Source organism: Cibotium barometz, chromosome 55 (genome assembly GCF_041138505.1).
Source record: "Cibotium barometz isolate CiBa-2024 chromosome 55, ASM4113850v1, whole genome shotgun sequence".
Lineage (NCBI taxonomy): Eukaryota > Viridiplantae > Streptophyta > Polypodiopsida > Cyatheales > Cibotiaceae > Cibotium > Cibotium barometz.
In genome coordinates, this window is record NC_141100.1 from 10,985,689 (window position 1) to 11,002,693 (window position 17,005).

The window sequence follows — 17,005 nt, forward strand, 5'->3', positions numbered from 1 at the left end:
GGTCTTTATCTGTTTGCCCCTTCTGGATCTAGCCCTGAGAATGTCCATGGCATCTGTGATGCACATGACATATATATATATATATATATATATATACCCAAAAAAAACACAAAAGCAAAAGCTAAGAGTTTAAAGTTGCTCTCGAAGAGTTTAAAGTTGTTCTCGAAGCTTCTTCCTCGGAACTTCAAGCACAAATCACCGCGCAAATGCAAGCTTTATAGAACTCCGTCTCTTTGTTGACCACTACCCTATCTACTCTTTCGGGTATGGATACTTTGGCATCTGCTTTAGGCCCCAATATTACTCCGGAACAGTTTGGGGGCGAGCAAAAGCAACGTACCAAGGAGATAGTGGACACTAGGCTACATAAGTGGCAGGTCCATTTTCAGTTTCATCCATATGACGATGGCAAAAAGATCCAATTAGCAACAGGTTTCCTCTCAGGCAAAGCTTTGCTTTGGTGGAAAGAACTCAACCCTAAACCAACAACTTGGGCACAGTTCGAAGAAGTCTTTAACAGAAAGAGTTCCTCAAGAAAGAGGATGACTATGATGTTGTTGCCCGGTTTGCTACTTTGACCATGACCTCGCAGAACCTTACTCGTGAGGTCTATCTCCAGAAATTTAGAAACTTGTAGAAGAAAGCTACGAAGATGGATCTTACAACTCTTTTGGGTTTCTTCGTAGCCGGTTTACCCGACTCATACCGTTTACAGTTTAAAAACAACAAATGCAAAACTTTGGACAAGGCCATTCATTCTGCTCGTATCTATGATGATACAATGGTCTCTTCCAAGTCTAAACCCGTGACCGAGCAGAGGAACAAGCACAAAAGAAAGTTCTCCGCACCGATGGCTAGCACGACAGAAGGAAAGTCTTCGAACCAACTTTCGAAGAATTCAACTTCGACCCCAGCGAAGAAAAAACGTCTCCTTAAGGCTTTGAAGCTCAAGAAGGAGAGACATTGCTTCATCTGCGAAGAAAAAGGACACATGCGTAACGAGTGCCCGAAGCAAAAGAGTGCAAAGACCAACGCAGGACCCAAGTCAAAGGAAGCTAACTAGTTGTCTTCGACAAGTACGTCAGATACTGTACTTTCTCGCTCTAGTTCATGTTCTGATTGTCTGTTCAACTCTAAATTTTTTGGCGTGCATGATCTTCTCTGAGTTTATGGGGAAGTGAATGGCCATAGACTCCACATTCTTCTAGACCCTGGCAGCTCACACAACTTTGTTAATTACAAACTTGTGCAGAAATTGGGTCTTGACACAACACCTAGTGATCATACCTATGAGGTACGCCTACCTACGGATCGGCAACTATGGGATCGAAAGGTGGAGACACTACCGATCCGGATTCAAGACTACGAAGATACTCTGGAATGCTATATTATGCACCTAGAGCATGTAGACTTGTTATTAGGGATTGAGTGGTTTAAGACTCTTCAAGTCCAGTTAGATTGGTTTCATACTTTTTCTTTTGAACATAGGAATACCCAGTATTGTATCTTAGGTGATTGTATATAACCCTCTCAGGGACCTCTTGTAAATACAGTTGATTTTGGAAATATAATGGATTCTTCTTTGTTTTATGCTTTCCATTGTATCTTGATTCCACTTTCTTCATTTCTCATACCTACTATGGATGTTAATGAATTAAGTGTGTTTGAAAGCAAAGAATTAAAGAAGATACTTGATTCGTTTCAAGATGTATTTCCTAAGGAACCGCCATCAGGCTTACCACCCGAAAGGGCAATAGATCATCGTATTGACCTGGTCCCTGTTGCTCACCCTGTTAGTATTCCACCTTACAAGATGAGCCACACTGAGGAAGATGAGTTGGCCAAACAACTCGAAGATTATTTGAGGATGGGCCAGATTCGTCCAAGTAAATCACCTTGGGGTGCACCTATGTTGCTTAGGAGAAAGAAGAACAACACCTAGAGAATGTGTATAGATTATAAGAGATTGAACAAGCTGACAATTAAGAACCGTTATCCTCTCCCTAGATCAGATGACCTGATTGACCAATTAGCCAGAGCAAAGTATTTCACAAAGATAGATTTACGTACTCACTATCACCAGATACGTATTCATGAAAGGCATGTCGAAAGAACCGCCTTTCGGACTAGATATGGCCGTTACGAGTTTCACGTCTTACCTTTTGGGTTAACCAATGCTTTAGACACTTTCCAACAAATGATGAACGATTTTTTTCGAGAACATTTGGAAAAATTTGTGGTTGTGTTCCTAGATGATATTTTGATATATAGTCGTACTCTTGAAGATCACGTTAGACACCTCACGATTGCTAGAGATGGATTGAGCATTGACTATGACCGAGTTCAGAAGATTCTGGCCTGGCCTATAACATAGACAGTGAAACAACTTCGTTCTTTTCTCAGTTTTGTTGTTTTTCTTCGAGAATCTATGCGGGAGTACTCTCAGCTCACACTACCGATGACCAACTTGTTGAAAGGTCGTGGACGTAAGTTGAATCAGCCTATCACTTGGAATACCGATCTGGATATGGCCTTCAGACTTTTGAAAGATAAAGTCAAGGAAGCACCTATCTTAGCATTACCCGATCCTAGTCGGTCTTATGTTCTTGAAACTGAGGCCAATGACTATGGAATCGGGGCTGCTCTATTTCAAGATGGTAGACATGTTGCTTTCGAGAGTAAAAAGCTAGACGACACTCAATTTCATTGGCCAACCCTTGAGAAGGAGCTTTATGTTGTCATTCACGCTCTCAAAGTTTGGAGCTCCAAGTTTGTGGTATTGACCGATCATCAATCAATCAAATATGTGTGTGATGCAGATGATTTGAGAGGAAGGAAAGCTCGATAGACTGAATTAATGCAAGATTTTGATTTTGAGATTCGTTATAGAAAAGGATCCATGAATAGTGTCGCAGATGTGCTTAGTCGAATTAGAGAGGTGAATACTTTGTCGTTCACAGAGATTACTACTGACTTATTTGAGTCATTGAGAGGACTTTGCAAGACTGATAGTTATTTTGGTCCATTTTGGCAGAAGATCCAGGAGGGGAGCTCATTGATTGACCAAGACTCGATGACTGAGTAGCCTACCATTTAGGCTGCAGGAGGTTAGTGGATGATTCGGAATGGTTTACTATTCCGTGATGACAAAATTTATGTACCACAGATCCCGAACATTAGGTCCAAGATTCTTAAGGAGTGTCACGACGCCCCTTCTGCTAGACACCCTGGGATACACAGGACATTATCGTTAGTGAAACACACTTTTCATTGGCCGAAGATGAAAGGGTATGTAGAAGATTATGTTCTCAAGTGTCAAGTTTGTCGAGCAAATAAAGTTGAACGCTTTAGATAGGCTGGGCAGTTGCATCCTTTGCAAATCCCAGGTAATAATTGGGAAAGTATTTCCATGGATTTTATTACCGGATTGCCAAGAACACATCAAGGCCACGATTCTATTTGGGTTGTGGTAGATCGCTTCACAAAAATGGCTAGATTTTTACCAACACAGAAGACCATTACAGCTACGCAATTAGCAAGACAATTTATCGAGCAATTGTTTAGACTATACGAGTTACCGCAGAACATAGTCAGTGATAGGGACTCTAAGTTTACAAGTGACTTTTGGAGACTTGTTTTTGAGAAGTTGGAAACAAATTTAAATTTGAGTTCCTCACATCATCCTCAATCTGATGGCCAGACTGAAAGAGTGAATCAGATTTTGGAGGATATGCTTCGAGCATATGTATCCAAAAGACAGAGTTCATGGGAGGATTATCTTCCTATGTTAGAATTTGCATATAATAGTACTAAGCATACAAGTACAGGTTTCAGTCCTTTCATGCTTATGTATGGTTTTCAACCTAGATCACCTGTTACAGTGGGATTCTCAGGACTTCAGCATGATGCTGTAATTTTTTACAAGATATGCAAGAAATGTTACAAGTTGCGAAAGAATCTATTAGAAGTGCTCAAGACAGAGACAGATTTTAACATCGTTCACCCAGAGAGTTCTCTGAAGAAACGATGGTGTATTTGCAAGTTCCGAAAGATTCCTAGACTTTACGGACAGGTCGATCTCTGAAATTATCCCCTAGGTATTGTGGACCATTCCGTATTACACGACGGATTGATTTAGTCGCATATGAATTGGATTTGCCTTCTCATGTGAAAGTTCATTCTGTATTTCATGTCAGTAGACTTAAGGAAGTACTGGGTGGAATAGATCAGTTAGTTACTCCTCAAGAAATCATAGATGTCGAGGACATGATATTTGTTCCACACGAACTTGAAAAGATTCTTGGATTTCGTGAAAGAAGATTGCGTAATATGCTTATCGAGGAATACAAGATCAAGTGGAAGGATCGTGTTGAGGAGGACGCTACATGGGAGACATTGACTACTCTTCAGAGAGATTACCCTGGCTTTTTAGTGAGCTCAGGAGTGAGCTCTTAGAGGAAGGAGAGTATGTCATGTGCATAGTGTGTATCTACCGTGTGCTACACGCACACAAGACGAGCTTCGAGGTTTGGGGAAGCTTGGAGCTAGGCAGGCTGATTGGCGAGCTAAGTTAGGGATAGACTAACGGGCGGACATCCTAGTATGGACGGGTGGGCGCCCAAGTGTAATATGCGGAAGCTTCGGAGAAGGATCGGTAACTTCAATACTCAGAATTCAGCACTCTTTTTGCGACGGAAATTAACGCACAAACTGAAAGGAGATAGAGAGAGAGAGAGGGAGAGAGATGGAGAGGACACAGTATTGGGTCCCAATTACCCTTTGTAGGGCCCCCATCACGGATGGTGTATTTGCTTTATTAGAATGATGAGAAATCTGAAAGAAAATACAGCTATCTTGGACCTTTTCTTGGCCGGAAAATCCCTGCCCTTGACCTTCAGTTCTCCACCCCTTTACTTAGCAATTCCCTTGGCTTGTCTAGCCCTTGATTTGCTTGAGCTCCTGGTGAATAATGAGATGAATAATTGGGATTGTGGCCTCCACTATTTATACTACCCCATCATGAGCAGTCGGCCAGCATCAAGTGTCCCACGACTGGTGAAAATTCAGCAATAAATGCTGAAAATATTCACATAAAATGCTGCTTTTTTTTCTTAAAAGCCTGGACATGATGCGCCTGCTTCTGATTGGCTGCTTCTGATTGGCTGGACACAGCTTTTGTCCACAATCCCAGGGCTGGGCAGCCTGAATGGGCTGCCCCATACATGCCCTACAGCCATGTAAAGGCTGAAAACTCTTGGAAATTGCCTTATCTGTGCCCTAGGGCTGTCCTACAACCCCTACATGGCTGGTGGGTTCAGCCTGGGCCTTCCTGGCCCTCATGGGGGTGGTTCCACACCATTCACACTAAGATCCGGGGTAGCCCCCCTTCTCCTAACCACTATCTACTCAGTGATCTAGCATCCGGTACCATACCAGATACACAGAACCACTGACATCATTCTAGAGGGAGACTCACAGCGCGGACTGGCACTGTTTCATGTGCAGGACAGTGCACACCTGACCTTGGATTCATGTGCAGACTTGTGGGCTTACCCACGACTGTCAAGGTTGGGAGGTGAGTCAGGCATGCACCCCCTTCACGTTGTTTGGTTTGTTTGCAGGTTTCGAGCCTTGTACCAAGAGCGTTCTACGAGGTGATCCTATCGGGATTTGACACCAAGGGTGCCACCAAAGCCCAAACCACCACAATCCCCCTCTGCACTAGGGAATGACCACCGGAGAGGAAAACGCAGCAAAAGAAGGGCTGCTGTCCTGAAAAAACAGGCCGCCTATGTCCAAACTCCACGTGGAGTGAAACGCTAATCAGAAAATTACTTGATGGTGGCTGCAAGCGATGAAGCCAATCTGAGGAGGAAGTGATCAGCAGATGCCGTCCAGAAAACGCAGCAACAAAGAGGCTGCAAATCTCAGAAAAACGCAGAGGAGAGGGTGCTGAAAATAGGGCTGAAGCTGGGGCAGCAGAGGAGTCGCTGAACCGAGAGCGATGATACCATGAAAGAGTGCATAGAGCGGAAGCAAAGGAGCACTAGAGTGTGCTGAATAGAGAGTGCAAGAGAGAGAGAGAGATATGGAGCAATATATTGAAGCAAAACAGTCCCAAGCAAGAGACACAAGAAGTCTCTAAGTAAGGGAGCAAAATATGTACAAGACTGAATGAAAAGTGAGAAGCCAGCCCCACCTATTTATAGGTGGGTAGTTCTGGCCGACTGGGGCTGAATATGCTGGCCGCCTGGAGCAGAGTAGCTGGCTGACTGGTAAAATACCAAATGGGCTGGGAAAAATCCCAGGAAAATATGGAAAAAAGGGGTGGCCAGCCCACAATCAAGGGCCATGCGAAAGGGACCAAAAGGACATTAAAAATGGGTAGAAACTGGGGATGAATGTGCTAACAATTATGTACCGGATTCAGTGTGTATATACCACAATTTCATAGCGCATCTCTTCTCCAGCACTTCTGCGTTTTCTGCTCTCAATTTTCAGTCTCATTTCCGCTGCACATTCCGACAGGACTTTGCACATGGAGCCATGCTTCTGATGCTACTACCCTCCTATGCTCAAGGGTGAGCTTGAATAGCTCTATGGTTGGGAGGTGAGCTAGATGCTTGAGTCTGTGTGTGTTTTTCTTTTCATTTGTACTTAATTGCAAGGTCTATTAGCCTGGGGGCTTGACACTAGCATTGCTCTCCACTAGACACTACACAATACTTTGACCTTCTTGGACTATTATGGACCTGCTTTCGGGGAGCCCCTTCAGCTGCGCATTAGGCTACTCACAGAGCCGCTCTAATTGTATCTGATTTGAGCGCCCCTTTTGGGTGCATTTTGTTGCGCTACAGGCCATCCCTGATGTATGTTTTGCTACACTGAAGATGGCTGCATTTTTGCTCTATCAACTGCCTTGGTGCTGTTTGTTAATCTTTGGATGGCGTTAATCTTTGGATGACTGCCCTTTGCTTGTTGATCTGTTCGTCCTCTTTATGCAGTGCTTTTGCATCCCTTTCTACTCAGGCTGAGAGGTATATAACCCACTACAGTGCTTGCAGGTTGAGAAAACGCATTTTATTTTTATTTTTTATTTTTTTTATTTTTTTTTTTGGGGGGGGGGGGGGACATTGATGAGAAGATGACAACTTCAAAAAGAAAACGCTACATTGACTGTGATGATGGTGGCAGCTCTGATAAGAAATGCACAGTTCAGAAAAAAACACAGCATTGAAGGCATATGGAGCATAGTTAAGGTGGCTTTGATACCATGTTAGCATTCATGGTGCCAGGATGGAGCAAGTGCAAAGAGTGATGGACATTGAAGCTATGACTAGTTGATGCACACACACACACACAGAGAGAGAGAGAGAGAGAGAGAGAGAGAGATGTGATAGCAAACAAGAAAGAAAAGATTGCACAACTCAAACGATGCTCAATGTTATTAGAACCCCTCAAGTACATGCTTTTATAGGCATCAAGCCTTACCTTTTGACCAAAACTAAATAAGGGTTGTTCACACCCAAAGAAGGTGTTCACACTAACTAACTCCGAAATACCCAACACTAGTACCATTTTTAATGGGTTCATACACACCTAGGCATGACCTCTAACAATGACTTAATTGTGGTAGGCGCCCATCCACCTGGCCAAAGGATCTAACAAATGTATGGGGCGTCCTGACACCATTACATCATTTAAGAGGGTTACATCATTGTGTAGGACTAGAACGACTGATGTGTGGGTGTCTGACCACAGGTTCTTGCACTTTTCATGTACAGTCATGTCCACAGCATCAAAGTGCAGGATGCACGTGACAAACCGATTCCTTCACATACAAGAGAAAAGGGAAGAGAGGGAAAGGGGGAGGGGGTAGGAGAGTCACTGCTCAAGTCTCTTCATGAATCACTCCTTGTGTGAAAATTAATTGGTACAAAGCTTTGCAAGAGGGGTTAATTTTCCTTGATGAGTGTTTGTGTGAATGTGCACGTGAACCTTCTTTAGCCATAGATGTGACATGGATTTCATGAATGTGAAATGTCCATGGAGTTCAAGGACGCTTGAAAACCCTAACGATGGGCATGTATGTGAACTCACCATGTGTCTATGGGTTCTATGGGTGGAAAGTATGAAATTGGGCCTTCAATTTATAAATAATTGTTTTTTATTGGTTTTAAGCTTGGTGCGTAGGAAGGGCCCAAGGCTTATTGGGCACCATAGTGATAAAATCCTGTGGATCTTGGCAAAAATACATGCCAAGTATTTGAATCAAATACCATGTGCAAAATTTTCATGCAAATAAAAGTGGTCGACTGGGAAAAAGAGGCACACAATCAAGGAGAGAGAAGGCACAAATCAAAGGGGAGAGATGGCCAACCAATTGCTATACAGCCTTTTTGTGCAGCTGTATGGCTTTTTTGCTCAGTTGTACTGGCTTCTCTAACTGGTATCCCAGCTTACCACCTCTGTCCCTGTTGCCAGGGGCTGCTCGTGGCTGGTTGTGGCTGCCCATGTGAACGAAACTGCTGCCCAAGACTTACTCTTGCTGCCCGGGATATGAAACAACTGTATGGTTAAGATTATTAATGACTTAGCATGTATTTTTGGGTTGTTTTTGCTTATGCTATGCAAGGCTTTGAAGATGATTTCAGAAACCCTGAGGCTTGGGGTCGAATCAAATACCCAAGGGTTGCTCTACTACTGCTTAATATAAAGTTAAAATTGTTATGGAATATTTTGCTTGTGGAGTGCCACGTTTTTCCATACCCTGGGCAGGTCACCTGGAGGGTTGGGACAAGCCTGAGGAAGAGCTTATGAAGAACCAACTTACCTAGCAGTGGGTAGGTGATTGGTATAGACTTAAACCTAGAGCTAAGTCTCAAGCAAATCACACAAAAGAGAGCTCAAATTGAAGCTAGAGGCAAGCCTGTAAAAACTCTAAGTGGGCTGGCTACCAGCTTTTCCGGCCACGCTTGGAACAGGCAGTCGTCTTACCTGAAGGGTTGCTGGCAAGGGATTCTGTAATAGATTTCAGCATCAACAAGTGTGGTTATATATAATCTCTATCTTGGAATAATTTGGGTGCAATGGACTTCCCCGAAAACCCATGAACCCACAAAGCTTTGTAAAATATACAAAAACCCTTTTTTGGTAATAGAAATACCAAAAGGGAAGGGGATAGGGGAAAGAAAAAGGGGGGGAGAGAGAGAGAGAGAGAGAGAGAGAGAGAATGGGTCTCATCTTTGGCCCCCAATGTGATATTCGATACACGATGACACTGTAGCATGTGCATATCTATTGCAGATGTTTATTTTCCACTTGTGCATTATGAGAAACAATTATGTGAATTATGCAGTTATGTGTGATTAATTAGTTAATTAAGGTCTCCAGCAAAATGAGTGTCATGACAACAATTGTCTTTGAGTCATCGCACCATCGTTATCTATGTGCTCCGCTAAAACTATCACCACCATGTGACCAAATAGATGGATGCTTGTAAACCTTGGTTTTTGCATGCAAATAACTTAAAAGATGGACCCATGCATGTGAATGTGGAATGCCACCTTACCGAACCAGAAGATAAGTCTGATGTTTTCACACCTCAAAGAGGATCCACTCTATCAATCGCCACCCGGTTCACAATCTCTTAATTTTTGACTCCTTCCGGCAGCTTGACTTCCACCTCCTTGCCTTAACGATGCTTGTCCTCTTCCACTACTTTCCTCTAGTTGGGCTTTCTACTGTGCCAACTCGTTGTTGCAAGCATAAGGGAATCTCCTGCAAAGTACTCTCCAATGAAGGGAGCCAAACAAACCCTTGATTCGGCAAAGCTTCTAATGTGATATCACATATCATACTTCGCAAAGATTGTCCAAGGAATCAAAGAAGATGACACAGCCAACCTCTTAATTGGCAGTGCAAAGAATCCAACAAAGCAATTCAAGAGGGGCAAAGATAAGGGCATATGAGCACCAGCATTGGCTGGCCCAACCTTGGCAGCTACCGGAACTTCAGATGTACAACTAGTTTCTGGTTGACTAGGTCCCACTACATTTGGATGTATCATAGAGACCGGTTGCATGGGCATATCCAACTCCTTTAATGAGCATAGAAAACCATGTTTGTGACCAAGTGTAGTGTCATAGAAAACCATGTTTGTGACCAAGTGTTATGTAGGCACATCCACCCCCTTTAGTGAGAGTGCCATAGAAAACATTCAAGGCCGCATGGTGCTTAGTATTGCAAGGTGAGAAGAAGACTTCGGCCAACGAGTACCCATGTATGAGGGCAAAGTCAATGTATCAAAATCAGATACTCATACTTCATTATGCCAACCATAAAGCTCTCCTATTGAGCCTTGTGCATTTGCTTTCAGAGGCAAGTTAGAAAGGTCTACATCATGAGTATCAAAATCAGATACTCGTACTTCATGATGCCAAACATAACACCCTCCTATTGAGCCTTGCGCATTTGCTTTCATAGGCAAAGTGGAAAGGTTTACGTCATAAAGCTCTCCTATTGAGCCTTGTGCATTTGATTTCATCAGCAAGTTGGAAAGGTCTACGTCATAAGCCCATTGTTTAATTGGAGTAATAACTCTAAAGGCTTAGAATTAGCTCTCAGAATGATCAACTTTATCTTGCCGTGAATAGAATATACACAACAAGGGCTTTGAATGAGTATGAGCTCACCATTAATTTGATATTTTTTGTGGTTCTTCCTAAATCTTCAAGATGCATATTTGAAGAGGATCAATGCAAGCAAGATGGGTTTTGAAACGTACTCGTCATGTACAAGAAGTGTTGCCTTTGCATGTCTAGCCGGAACCCTTTTAATGATCACGCTTGTATTTTTGGGCACAAGGAAACTATCCTCGGTATACTCTGCAATCCATCCAAATCGACTTGTAAAAGTCAACTCATCTAGCATTAAAGTATATAATACCTTTGAAAACCCAATATGTGGTGTTGTGTGTGGGGGTTGTGGGTGTGGATGTTGGTGTGATGTGTGTTGTGTGTGTGTGTGTGTGTACATACATACACATGCACGTGGATGTTGGTGTGATGTGTGTGTGTGTGTGTGTGTGTGTGTGTGTGTGTGTGTGTGTGTACATACATACACATGCACATGTATACATACATACTTACACGCAAGCATGTACGTGTGTGTGCAATGCAAGCAAACAAGCAGGAAAAGGCATGCCTCCTATCAATGTGAGCTAAAATGGCACTTTTAAAGGGGACAGAACAAGATGTCAGAAAAGGAGAAACAAGTGATGGGTCAGCATACCTTCTCCGGACTCAGCATTTGTAATGACAAGGTCGAAGTCGGTGCCCCTCCCCAGGTTCTTTTGCTCAACAATTTTATCTTTCAAATTGGCGATGGTGATGCCGTTGCCGTCGGTGTTAATGGAATCGAAATCAACGGCACTCCTAAACTTGAAATGAACAGCCATGCGTCTCTTCTTCCTGCTTTCTATCACAGAAAAAATTTAGAGCTTTCTGCTTGTTTCGTCCAAGCTAGGATTACACCAAGTTAGGGTTTCGTAGGATTACACCAAGTTAGGATGACACAGAACTGCGTTAGAGTTTCATCCATAAGATGTTTTTTTTTTTTTTGTTGGGGTGCTTTCAGAGGAGTCAGGAAATCTTTTCGTTCACAAATAGGAACAATCTCCAGTAATCTGAAGCGACTGTTTTCAACAGCGTGATGGGGAGGACGCAGAGCTGAACTGTGGTTGCACAGAGAGGCATTGCTCTCTTGAGCAGAGCACAAATTAGGGGTAAAGTGATTGGAGCACGATCCAGATTAGTGATTAAAGCACATGATTAAATCAGATTTGTGCAGAGATGTGCTATCAGAGCAAGTGATTACGGCACGGAAGTCATTAGGGCACAGAAGCCCGTGTAGCCATTAGGGCACAGAAGCAGGGTTAGGGTCGACAGCTAGTGCAGGGGAGCAAAATTAGGGTTCTGTTTCACACACTGGGTATTATTAATTCTATCTATTATCCATTCACGTTGGGCAAATGGCAAATAATAAACAAACGCATTTATAATTTTAAGGGCCTAAAATTTGTTGATCAGCAAGGAAAAATAATACACTTCTCTAATCTACTGTTGCAAGGGTGTGAAAGGTTATATATAATATTTACAAGTTTTTATACTCGTGTGTGTGTTTATATATATATACATATATATACACCTAGATGAATCCAGGAACATGCCCAAATTCACCTTTTAGGCACGTGCATGTTATATACTCGTAGTAGTCAGCCCACAAGACTATATAACTATCAACTCCATTATGCATAGTATGGACTAGATACTACGACATCCCCATTAACGTCATCAGAGGCTACCCAGGGTGTCCACTTGGCATTGGCCAGTGTGTGTTTATGATTCTAAGTCTTAAGACTTAAGCATAGAGGCTACCTAGGGTGTCCACTTGGAATTCGCCCAGTAATCTAGTCACCATTGCAGTGTCAGAGTGCCCAATGCCCAAGCCAAACATGCCCACCTAATTAATAGCACTCGTATGACTATGTTTTTTTCATACAATTTAGTGTGATGTAACCTTTGGTGCTTAAGTAGTAAGGAGAGTTTTGGTGTTGCTCTTTATAGATCTATTGTTCGCCTCGGTCTATTGCTACTCAAGGAATATATTGCCTTACAAAAAATGAGTTTCGTATGTAATAGCAAGTTTTTTTGGAGCATAAAAGTTTTTTTTTTAAAGATAAGACTAATATGCCTTTATTTTCTATGGTGGGTATATGGCCTTTTTTAACATTTGGATGCTTATCCCTTTTTATGTAGCCTTGATCTTTTAAATACCTAGCTCTTTGACATTTGCCTAGCTCTTTTCATGCAGCCTTGATCTTGCAAATGTTGTGTATATTTTCTCTTCAACATACTTCATTCTACAATAATGCATTTTACATACTTCACTCTACAATAACACATTTTAATTTTTTCCTTAAACAGTTAAAAAAGGTTTTTATAGGCATACTTTTGCATTTGAATCTCAAAAAATAGATCCCCACTGGTAGCTTTGGTGAAAGGTTTCCACAAGACCATGTTTCCCTTCATTCTCTTGATGTGCTATTTTTAGTGCCTTTTTGCATTGTTTATATGTGAATATATGCATACTACACTTCCATATGCATTAACTTAGTCTCAAATGTTATCATACTACAAATGTTGTGATACCAACTCTCAAAGTCAAAACCCCAACGAAAAATTGACACATATACATATTGGATGAGAGAGGGAGAGGGAGAGGGAGAGAGGAAGGGGGGGGGGGGCGGAGGATTCAACATATTGTAGGAAGGGGTAAAGTGATTGAAAGAGATTTTGTGTGTGGGGGGGGGGGGCGGAGGATTCAACATATTGTAGGAAGGGGTAAAGTGATTGAAAGAGATTTTGTGTGGAGGAATGCTGGATCCAATAAAAAGGCATTGGCCTGGCTTGCTTCGGACAGACTTAGCGTGCCTAAAAGTGATAGAGGTTTCCCTTCTCATACAATTGCCAAGCTAGCTTTGCTTCTACCCAAGTGTTTGCCAACAGAAGGAAATCTAGTCAAGGATGCTAAAAGAACTAGTGGACTGTTCAACTATCTATTTTGATGGAGTCTTGCAAGGTCTAGGTTGGAAAGACAAATTGTTTTCTCATGCTCCTCTCAAAATCACCGGGTCCTCATTGTGCAAGATGCTTTGCACTAAATGGAAAGAGGTGTTGGAATTAATGGTTTGGGATGGGTGTGGTAGAGCTTCAGGGAACTATTTGATGTGTCTAGGGATCTGGTGGACTCACAAGTCTAACCCTCCTTTAGCTCTACAAGACCCTAGAATAGCCAAAACTTTGAACAACAAAGGATTGAGGAGATGACTGCCGAGATAGGGCATCAATTGGGTGGAAGGAGCCTGAGCAACTAGAGATGGATCTTGCCTTGTCTCATAGGGAAGCACAACTTGTCAAATATGTGTTGGATGAGGTGCACAAAGGTTGGACATCCACAGCAGTGGATGAATCTTACTGGGTAAGGGAGTGCGCCTAGTTTAATGGATTTAAGCTGGACAGAGGTACAACCAAAGTCTTGTACAATACATTGAGAATGAGTGAGAATAATGTCATTTATTGTAATAGAATTTGGAAAGTGAGCTAGAGCTCCAATTGTTGGAGAAGGAGATGGAAGGCAATGTGGGAGATTGAAATACCTACTAAATCTCTCGTTTTTTCTGTGGAGAGTATGCATGGGAGCTTTGCCTATTGGCTCTAAATTGGTGTAGAGGAATTTTACCAGTGGAGATGTAAGACTACTTTGGAAGATCGGAAGCATCCATTTTGGGATTGTCCTACCACTAGGGGTGCCTGGTCTAAGATTGGGAAATGGATCCATAGTAACTTAAGGATACAAGAACAATGGGGGAATTGGTTAATTGGGAGATAGGCAACAAATGGTGGACATGTTGACTTGATTTTTAATATTGTCAGATTCTACTGTTTGTGCGAGATCTGGAATTCCAGAAACTGTATTGCTTTTTAGAAAGCTTGTGACACATGAAGTGATGTGAGTGGGTTGATGCATAAGTGTGTATATGTACGTGCTAGTCTATATGCTTGGTTAATAAGTTGAATGGGGTAGAGCTAGTTCAGTTGATTCAGGCTCTACAGTCAGCTATCACTTAATCCCTTTCCTTTGGGTGTGACCTGCACAGACATACTGGGCTTTGCCTAATGGTGTGGTGTTATTGTTTTCAAGTCTTGCAAAGCTGAAGTTGGAAGCTAAGATATGGACCTAAAACTAAGAGATGGTACAAGAAGGTAAAGCAAGTAAGCTACACCTTTGTTGCCTTTATTGAGAACCCAACTGGCACCAGCCCAACAGTCAAAATATGGTTCAAGAAGGGGGATGTGAAGGGTGATGAGTCGGAGAAACAAGCTCCTAGGGGTTGCACCACTAAAGCTATAGTGAGTGGAAGCCTGCATTCTGCTTGGTTATCAGATTTCTTGGGAAGAATCATCCTTTGTATTTGAGGATGATAGATGGGAGCTGGTTTGTAACTTGCTTAATAAAGGATGATAAATTAGCTGTTGTTGGTTGCCTGTGGTGGTTGGGCTGAAAGGATGCTATGTTTTTTCAGTTATATATATATATATATATATATATATATTAGCTGTTGCAAATATACAAAGGGGATAAGAAGAAGGACCTTGGCATCCACATACTGGCCTTGGGCTATGAGGTATAGACAAGGAGGAGTGAATTGATTATTAGAGAAGGCTCAAAGATGGTACTACTATCAGTATTCTCCCGAGAGAATTCCATAATACGACTTACAAAGGCAAGATTTCTTGAAAAGATATAGAGAAACTCATAGTGATGAAGTGTGTGAGTTGAGGAAAATCAAGCAAGGAGTTCTGTCAGCAAAGGGAGTTTATGGAAAAGATCAAAGACTATCCAAGTAGTTAATTGATCCTCCTACTATCGAGTAGAACTTAAGATCTTGGTTCCTGAACGGGTTAAAAGTAAGAAACAAAAAGAGAGGCAAAGTGCTTTCACCGGATGAGGGGACTAGAAGAAATCTTGGAGAGGGCACTAAAAGTTGAGAGCAGTGCATGCCGCAAGCACAAGAGTTATGAAATTAAAGAATCACAAAGCAGCTTGAAAGAAGAGAAGAAAACCAAGAAGAAAAAGAAAGGGAGAAAGTATGAAACCTCAAAAAGCAAGGACTTAGAAAGTGAAACGGACAATAAGAAGAAGAGAAGAAAAGAGGCTAATTTGGGGAAAAGACTAGAAGAAATCACTAAACATCTCAAGGAGCTAACACACAAATGAACGAGTCCGCCTCACAAAAGGGAGGTGTGGTGTACCAAGTGCAAGAGGCTAGGACATTCAATGAAAGATTGCATTAGTTGTTGGGACAAATATAGAAAGGCAGCAGATTTAAGAATTGTGACAAGAGAAGCAATAGCAAGAAAAGTGTCAAGAAGAGTCATCACATCTCGAATGAATTGCTATGCATGTTTGGCAGAGAAGGACATTTGGCTAGGAACTACACGAAAAAGGCCACAACAAGTGAGAAAGGTCCATGAGTACACTTGGTGATCCAAGGGATTTAAGAGCCATAGGTGAGAGTAATCACTAGCATCACACAGAGAAGCAAGGCTCCCCACCGGCTTCCTATACACAGACTCCTCCATAAGTGATGAAGCATTCTCTAGTGAAATCTTCAACCTAATCTCCATAGGTGTCACTTTTGAAGGCTGCCACCTCTCTCCTCCAATGCATAAAAGCATGTGACCAACGTTTGACATTTCAAACTCATGGCTAAAAGTGTCCTTCACTTGGCATATCTTCTTTCCACGAGACTACCTATTATGATCAAGTTAACCACATACAAAATGATGATCCTGCGTCCATGAATCTCCAGAGAAATGAGTCAGTGTGCTTCTAAAGAGCAACCATAAAACTTGAAGAGAACTATCCACCACTGGTACCCTGTGTCGGAGATCATGGTTCACCCTCGCTCTAGATTTGTATGGATATAGCTAGCTTCTGTTTGTAAGGCCCCCTTTATGAGCAGAAGCTATGTTTGAGCAGCATGCACATCAGCCTAGTTTAGACACTAGATGGTGGCCTTTGTGGTGGGATGGTTTTGGTAGGCCCGCCACACAACCATGCAAGCTAATGATAGGAGCCAGCCATTGAGGAGTTAACGGCATGGAGCCAAGTAGCTGTGCATTGAAGCTAGGCCCTTGCCTAGACTTCCGAGGCCTAACCACAGGGGGCCTTTGATGATACTTCTCCTATTGAAAAAGGTGACCCCTAGGAAGCTTCTCACTTGAGAAGGTTATCACTTAGGCAGGTGCCATCCAAGGACGGGCCTTGTAAAAGGACACCCTAGGCTTCCTCTCCCTAAGTTGTAAAGCTGCAAGTGCATAAAGCAAGTTGAGTGCTCATCACTTAGCAGTGCCTCTACCTTATTAGCCACTCTATCTCC

At 42.4% G+C, this 17,005-nt stretch overlaps 1 protein-coding gene across 1 annotated transcript in view; it reads right to left on the reverse strand.

Annotated features, from left to right (window-relative positions):
- The window catches only part of LOC147607370 (uncharacterized), a 32,273-nt gene extending 20,155 nt beyond the window's left edge, over positions 1–12,118 (reverse strand). Inside the window, exons 1-2 of the mRNA XM_086790335.1 lie at positions 11,293–12,118; positions 10,787–10,886 (exon numbers count right to left, since the gene is read on the reverse strand). Coding sequence (XP_086646461.1) covers positions 10,787–10,886; positions 11,293–11,458 — 266 coding nt within the window. The 5' untranslated portion in view covers positions 11,459–12,118. The remainder of the gene's footprint in view (positions 1–10,786; positions 10,887–11,292) is intronic.
- Between the last annotated feature and the right edge of the window lie 4,887 nt (positions 12,119–17,005).